The 8,204-nt window shown below is 34.2% G+C and overlaps 1 protein-coding gene across 1 annotated transcript; it reads right to left on the bottom strand.

Annotated features, from left to right (window-relative positions):
- Positions 1–48: 48 nt before the first annotated feature.
- Positions 49–5,513, bottom strand: Smp_054620 (hypothetical protein; the record flags this gene model as incomplete). The annotated part of the gene is made up of 4 exons (XM_018792499.1): positions 49–363; positions 1,975–2,480; positions 4,704–4,933; positions 5,455–5,513. The coding sequence occupies 4 exons, from the start codon at positions 5,511–5,513 to the stop codon at positions 49–51; spliced, it is 1,110 nt and encodes a 369-aa protein (XP_018647230.1).
- Positions 5,514–8,204: the final 2,691 nt, after the last annotated feature.

An 8,204-nucleotide genomic window follows, 5' to 3' on the forward strand; every position in this document is an offset into this window, starting at 1 on the left:
TATGAAGAAGGGGGATTACAATTATCATTCGCATATGTATAGTGATGTTTAATTCGGCTGGATATTGTTTTGACTACCATCTCCAATTTTCATAGGATTAATATTCAACGTTGTAGTTAACCTGTCATGAGTCGAATCACCTAATGCAACGGATATCCATGTTATTATTATGAATGCTGTACGACAAGCATCAAGTATCTGCCATATTTTAAGAAAATTATTTAAATCAATTTGTGTACTCAATAGGTATCTTATTTCATCTTCAGATTTATAACTATTCACATGAAATATATAATCAAACCAACCCATCGAATTGTGTATTACGAAAGCGATCATATAAAATATGATAGCCATTAGTCCATTCTAATAAAAAAGAAAAGAAGATAAGTAAGTTGTAAATTTTGAGAAAGAGGTTGGATTTACAAACGAAAGTCTACTGCTTCTTATTTTGAAACGATTAACTAGTATCGGCCTACATAATATTCGAGCATCATACAATACTTACACTTCGTATTGGATAATGACTATTAAATTTTCACTGATATACTATAAAATAATGATAATTGTCATATATCTTGTAAGGCGCTTCTTATTTGAGTCGGTTAACATCTAATTATTAACTTCGTTTAGTTATCAATAATCAAAGCTAAATTGTGAACCCAACTGCGTATAAATTTTAATTTAACTGTGTACAGGATCTGTGCCACACATTTTTGTAAGATTTATTGATATAATGTGACTGCATAAGCCAAAGTAAATGGGGTGAAGTTCATACCCGAAATTCTCTGACTCATAAGTTAAATGTTTTGTTACTTAGTGACTACCGAATTTCATGTACGTAACGAAAGTCTGTTTTTTTAACGATTCTCATTAATCGATAAATGCAGTTCTGTTTCCTGTAATAAATCTTACAGGCTGCCTACAGTTAATTGATTAATGTTATACAACGACAGATTTAACATAGGTGTACGGAAACGGTAAGCGAATTAGTTAGCAACTAAAGGTGATAATGAAACTAGAATTATTACCTCAGCAGAAGGATTCCCAAAATATTATCAGTAATAGATACTGAACATGACGAAGATAACACCGAATAAGTTACGATGTTATAAATACCGATTTCGGTGACCAAGAGATCGCAAAACGATAAATTCCCCTGCCTTATGTTTTTGTAAAGTAGTAGCTTTGATAAGTCATAGCACTTACTAAAACAGAATATTTATCGTTTTATAAACTACAAAAAATAATCGCCTAATTATTTCATTACCAGTGTTTTTAGGACAAGTTCTATCTTTCGACTAGGGTCATGAATCGATCAGTGTTAGACCACCATCGAAAACCTGGAAGCACCGGACGGCTGTTTCGTCTCAGTATGGAACTCCTTAGCAGTGCACATCCACGGTCCCGCACGCGGGATTCGAATTCAGAAACTTCGGTCGTGAGCACGGATGCTTGACCTCTGAGCTGAGGGATCGTGGATGTGCACGGCTGAGGAGTCCCATACACGGACGAGACGACGTTCTATTGGTTCCGGGTTTATGATGGTGGTTTAACATTGATTGACTCATGATCTAAATAAAAACTCAATAATCTCCATAACCATATACTGATCTATCTTTGTCTTCTATTTGTCTAATCGTATTCCGATCAGCTATTCCTCACATGGTAAAAAGATCTTGATGATACGGCTGGAAAAAAAGAATACGTGGAACATTTAGAGATATGAAAAATCCTACTTTTCATTTTGACTAAACAAATGTAACACAGGGAGTCTCAGTTATGTTGACGTAATGTGTTTTTGGAACCGGACTCATTTTTCTCAGGCAAACTAATTGACAAGAAAAACTATAGTAGGTAAAATAAAACCCCTAGTCCTATAATCGGGTTAATAGAAGGACTAGTAACTGAGTGATTATCGGTACGAATAGAACCATATTTTGTAAACAAATATTTTAAGTAACTAGCAATAACCACCTGGAGTTTAACACATTTCCGAATACAATTCGTTGTTGGTCTTCCTAAATCGAATTTTCCGAATACAAAAACACCTATCAAAGCTAACGATGTATAAAACGTAATAGAGATTGGACGTGCATAAATTCCATAATATTTCAATAATGGCAAATAACCATCACCATAATTATAATCCCAAGAACCATCGCTTTTAATTTGTCTTGGATTAATTAATGATTGTACGAATAGTGTATGCACTAAACTTGCACCAGCCAATAAGCCAAATAATGTGAATGTCAAAATTTGAAGTGTTTCATGTATGCTGATAACAAAATGTAATCCTGGATTGTTATGCGTATACATCGGTTCTTGTTTGTCATTTAGTCTTTTAACTGTAGATTCTTCATTTCCTTTTATAGGCATATTTTTCTCATAATCCTTAATTGGATGAGAACGAAAGCCACTTCGATTTTCAACATAAACGTTTGGAGTAAACTGTCTTTCAGAGAAATTAATTGAAATATCACCTATAAATGAATGATAACCATAAGAGAATGTATTTGTTGTGCAAATCTTACACTATGATAAGAACAATGTGATCATTTAATTTTAAAAGTGTAGTGTTCTGAGTCGACGACAAATCTATTCACTGTACTTCTGGGATGATATTTTTCATGCGAAGTTGCATAATCAAATGCACATATTCAAATTAAAGTCATGTACTTTATATAACAGTTAATACTACAACTACTACTATTTATCTAGGCAAAGATTAGAAGTCACTATATGCTGATGGAAATTTGTTCTCTGAGCTGGATCAGAAAAAAAATTATAGACAGATATAGGACTAAAACTCAAATCAATAGGAGACACGATCAAGATAAATAAGTAAACAATGACAGGTTAAAGGTTAACAATAGCCAATCAAGATTGTGGTCTACAGGATTAGCTGGAAGTAATATGTGGAGAAACTCGGACACTTCACTCCTTGGAGTTTATGCTGATGATGTCGTTCAGAAGAACGATGAAAGCTCCAAGACGAAACAATCGAGCTCAGTAAATAAAACCACCGAAATTATCCATTTGAGATATAAATCTTATCTACCAAGGCACTGTTTTCTACATCTGACTTCACTTAATGGTTAACCGTTTGTTCTTTCATAGGTTATAGTATTTTGATTAGACTTTTGTATGCCAATAACTGTTTTGAATTGTACTCTTTGGACCCAGTTATTAGCTCAGTTTTTTAGTCTTTTAATGTTTTTCTCCATTTAAAATATATGTATTGTTCAATTCAATCATCTCATTCATTTTAATGATCCTATCAACTGACATAGTATAACTGATAACTTACAAAGTAAGGGTTAATACTGAAATACCGGTACATGAAGTGGGGTTCAAGTATGTGTGCCACAACTCTAAATTTGGCAGTCTAATACTTTCATTTGTTGTATTGCATATTATAAATGCCTTGAGAAGTTATTATTTTTTGGAGTATCAATTGCATACTACGTAATATGCGAATTAGTGATTGCCAGAACTAACTAGTACTCAATCTAATAGTCACGATGAAATCAGAAGTGAAGACGGAGAGCACGATAAGCTCGTTAAAATGTGCTGTACTAAGGTTGTAATGGCGCGACTAAGTATGCATGACTCAATTATTATTTAGCAGAAGCAACATGGAAATGCTATTTTTAACATGAATGATTAGTATATTAGTCATCTAGATTGAACAATATGAATCTCATTAACATCACTGCAGCAAAAAATAGTGAAACTTGAACTCTAAACGTCTCCAATAGTCTATACTTCGCAATAATAAATCCACGTATTGTATACTTCAAAACTCTATCTCTTCTGCCATACAGAACTATACTCATTGATCATGTACTCAAGTGTATAATTAAACCTGTTGATTTTCCTGAAGACAACACACTGTATTTTACTTAAACTATCTTTAGATAACTGTACTTAAATTCTTATTGTATCACCGGCCAAAGGTGCTTTCCGTAAGGATCAGACAGTATACAAAGAATCAGCTAAATTCTAAGGTCAGCTACCAACGATTACTATTGGAAAAGTATGAATTTAAGTGTTAGTAATTTTAATCATAAATTATGCAAACTGCAAGCAGCCGAAATCTTTGTTGTGAGAGTCATAAGATTAATTACATGATGTAAATTGAATCAAATGATGAGTTTAAATAAACTGTAAGTATCCTGCACTAGTATTTAGCCTAACATTTCAACAACCAATATCCCCGTTATACTTTCTGTAGGTTACCGTTTTAAACTTTTAAGAGATCATACAATGTAAGACATCAAGTACCTCAGTGCTCACTTATTTTATGTAGTTACTTGAGTGTTATCTGATTTTTAGATAAACCGTTAATGTGACTGAAATTCTCAATTCATTGATATGAGATATTCAACCTGAGTGATAGAATCACTTTGTATCTAAATGTGGGGATATCCATCGTTACGAATGGAATCACAAAATTTATTCAATTTAAATGGTCAGCAGAATGTCTCAGTTGTAACAACCTCTATTCTATCACAATTCCCTAACTATTATTCATCTGTAAGATATGATGAACAAATCTTTATAGATAGATACCAATCAAATGTGATTTTCTTATCGGATTATGTTGTAATAATGCATTTATACTTATCAGTTCACAATTGTAGTGTGTCATAATCTAATTCATAATTTATGGTAAAGCTATTGTTACTATGCTAACGACTTACCTCGGTTATCCATAAATGGAATCTCCTTTGCTCCAGTCACTAGGCTGTTTCTTTTTTTATTCACGTTTTCTGTTTCTGATGCTATTGTTACATCGTCTCCTAAAGTCTCCAATATAGGACCTACATCGCTGTTTTTCACTTTTGAGCTTCTTCTACCCTTATTTTTTCTCAATATTTCCGAGGTATTAGCTTGAACCGCTGATCCAATAGTTTGTTCCATCACTTGTTTGCTAAAAATCTATTCAAAATCTGATTTTTAGTATACACAAATTAAACATTTTGATAACCCTCCAATGTTTAAATATTGAATACATGAACAGGATGTTATAAGCATACCAAGATTTTCTACTTTTTAGGAGCAATTACCGCTACAATCAATACTAATCGAATGTGTGACGATATAATATGAATCTATTGGCTTTTGCATTATTATTAATGGCTTTCAGGTGTATGGCTGAATTGCTCGATCGGTATGAAATAATCTGTACAACGTCACGACTCTATGAACCACGCAAGCATACACGCATACAGTTTTAGGATAAAAGTTAGTCTCTTTACCAAAATTAAGACCAGTAAGTTGACATACGTAAGGACCGATCACGTACCAACCCAATTGTGACGATGCGAATCACTTCTGAACAATTAAGTGAATGAAACTCAACACTATTTACCAACTCTTCTGATTATGAAAGATCACTCAACATTGTGGATAGAAATATCTTGTGAAATCTTCTTCAACACTACGGAGTACCTGCGAAAATCATTATCATGCGGAACTTCTACGAAGAGGTGAATTGCAAAGTCATTCATTGAGAGGAGCCCACAAGTTCATTTCAGGTGAGGAATGATGTTAGATGAGGTTTCCTATTCTAGTCTCTTCTCTTTCTTTTAGTTGTCGACTAGATTTTGAGAACCACCACGTCTCTACAGAAGCATGGAGTACAACACACAAATCGAACACGGCTTGTTGATCTGCACTATGGAGATGTCTTATTAACTCTATGATATGTACAACACCAAGTAAAAACAAAGATAACTAGTGCATAGGTGGTATAGTGGAATATCTTCGAGGTAATTTCTAAGGATTCGTGTATTATGTGTCCTGATAACTATTATTAGATAATTCCCGACGGTGAATAAATTCCATAAGACAATACAAACCGTCTACTACAGTTTATTGTTGTACAGCTCAGATCACAAAACCACAAGTATACAAATTGAATTAGAGCGAGCGAATAAGGAGGGATAAAGGGGAGAATGATTGGATAGAATTTAAGCACATATACATAGGAAAGCGTGTGAGTTATCGGGCGATTTAAACTAACAAGAGGGATAAGTGTAGGCTGTAACCTGTGATCAAGCATGGGTCCTCATACTTAATTTACAATGGTAGGAAAAATATATGGACAACCTGTTACTGCTCGAGTGACACTGTCTGATTAATAAGTTAACTGAAGAACTAAATGAAATTGAACTCAGTTGGGCTTGAGCGTAGGTTAGGAAATATAGTGGCTCTCTTCAAATTGTTACGCAGCAACCAAAAGGAAAAAAGCAAAATCCTGGATTTCAACATAACAGGCCTCACATAAACTAAACATAGTCGCGAAACTGTAGATGCGGGGGAATACATTATTTGCTTGGGTTAACATTATTGACAAACGAGAATGTCTTGATGCAAATGTCAATGCACAAATTGTCAAAGCAAGAGCAACATCGCTACAATTAAAGAATATTTGATACTCAAACAAACTGTCATCAGAGTTAGAGTTTTCGAGACTAAATTTGAAGCGGTTCTATTGCGTGTTATTCACTATAGAATCCATCGTAAACCTTAATGTAAGAAGACTTCTCTCCCACCATCTAGACGCAAATTCTATGGAGCAAGCTTTTGTCCGTTATTTCTGTAAGACAATGTTTATAATTCAATTTAAAAGCTAAATTACAACATGACAGATGAAATAGGATGACTAATTGCTAGTTTTTAACTTAATAATAATCAATTACGAACTCGCAAGTCTCTACTCAAGACAATCTCTAAGTGTAAACATGGAACAAGAATATAGTTCGAATCCTATCACAACTTTAATCAGCGAAAAATTGCCGCTGGAGTTCATTCGATGATGAAATGTGTGTATATTCTCGACTCAATTAACCCCAAACTAACGGAAAATGACCAAATGAATGCATTTATCCAACAAATCAATCATTAATTTAAGATCAAAAGATGTTCCAACCATACTATATTGTCAATGATGCGGCAAGGTAAATAAGTCAGTGCGTTTTCAAACCTGCCTGCACAACTCTAGAATTAAAAAGCCTACGGATCCGTTTAGTTACATTAGATACAAAACTAGTTTAATAAAACAATACCTGGCGACAATAGGATGAAGAATATCACATCTGAGAAAAACGTTTGTTGTTCTTTGAGAACAGTTCATAACAAATTTTATTCAAATATCAACCAACTCGTTGTATTCTAAAAAAGATATATTTTGCCTATTTCCATAATGTTTACCTTTTTCAATATTTTTGTATTAGTTTTGGCCATCTTTGATACTTGATTTATAACTTGTCACTCTCTAAGATACTCATAAATGATAGTTTCCACTTCATTATCACCTAAACAGACTGCACATTGTAACGTTTTACTAGTTGTTTTTACCATGGCTGATTTTTGAACAAGTTTAAAAGTAAGTATTTCTCCGAAATAAAAAGCTTTTCGTGCATTTTAAAATGTCATTGACCTCAGTTGTTTCAGTAGCAATTATTAGTGTTTGAAGATAATCTGTCACCTATTTTTCATTGACATAATCAAAGGCTTCTCTGCTCATGGGTAGCCGGCGGCGGCATTTGTGTCATGTAGAAATAGACGCTTGTTACAGCAGACGTGGTGACGCTAATCTGCTCTCCTGTGAATAATGGCCCTCAAATCCTTCGTCAATCAGCAGAACAAGACGTTATTTTATTTGCTGGTGTATATTGGGAAAGGTTTTACTACTTGTGAAAAAGATAAAATCAACTCAGCAAGATCAAACAATTTTTGCAGTGATAGACTATTAGATGAATATCATGAGCATGGCTGGTGACAGGAATAACAAGATATGTAAGTAGGCTGAAATGTTGGTATGTAATTTTCGTTCTATAGCTTCCAAATCACATCGTTGATAAACCAGTGTAGTTTGTGTTTATTCGCCACTGACATAATTTACTGTAGTTATATTCATTCAGTATTGTTTGTTTGAATCTTCCCATCGATTTGTTAGGACTGCAACTGGTCAGTCTCTAATTGGCATATGCGAATACTGTGCGTATTGCCTCAATATAGCCTTAATTCACAAGCATGGTAAGCAGAGATGGATAGTGGCTAGCAGTGGAATCCAGGACGCGCGTTTCGTCCTATTTGGGACTCGTCAGCTGGATGTACCTGCATCTCAGAGTTGATGTTCGCTCTGGGACTCGAACCCAGTACCCTCGCTTCAAACGCTATCGCGTTATCCACTC

This window comes from Schistosoma mansoni, assembly GCF_000237925.1.
Source record: "Schistosoma mansoni, WGS project CABG00000000 data, supercontig 0214, strain Puerto Rico, whole genome shotgun sequence".
NCBI lineage: Eukaryota > Metazoa > Platyhelminthes > Trematoda > Strigeidida > Schistosomatidae > Schistosoma > Schistosoma mansoni.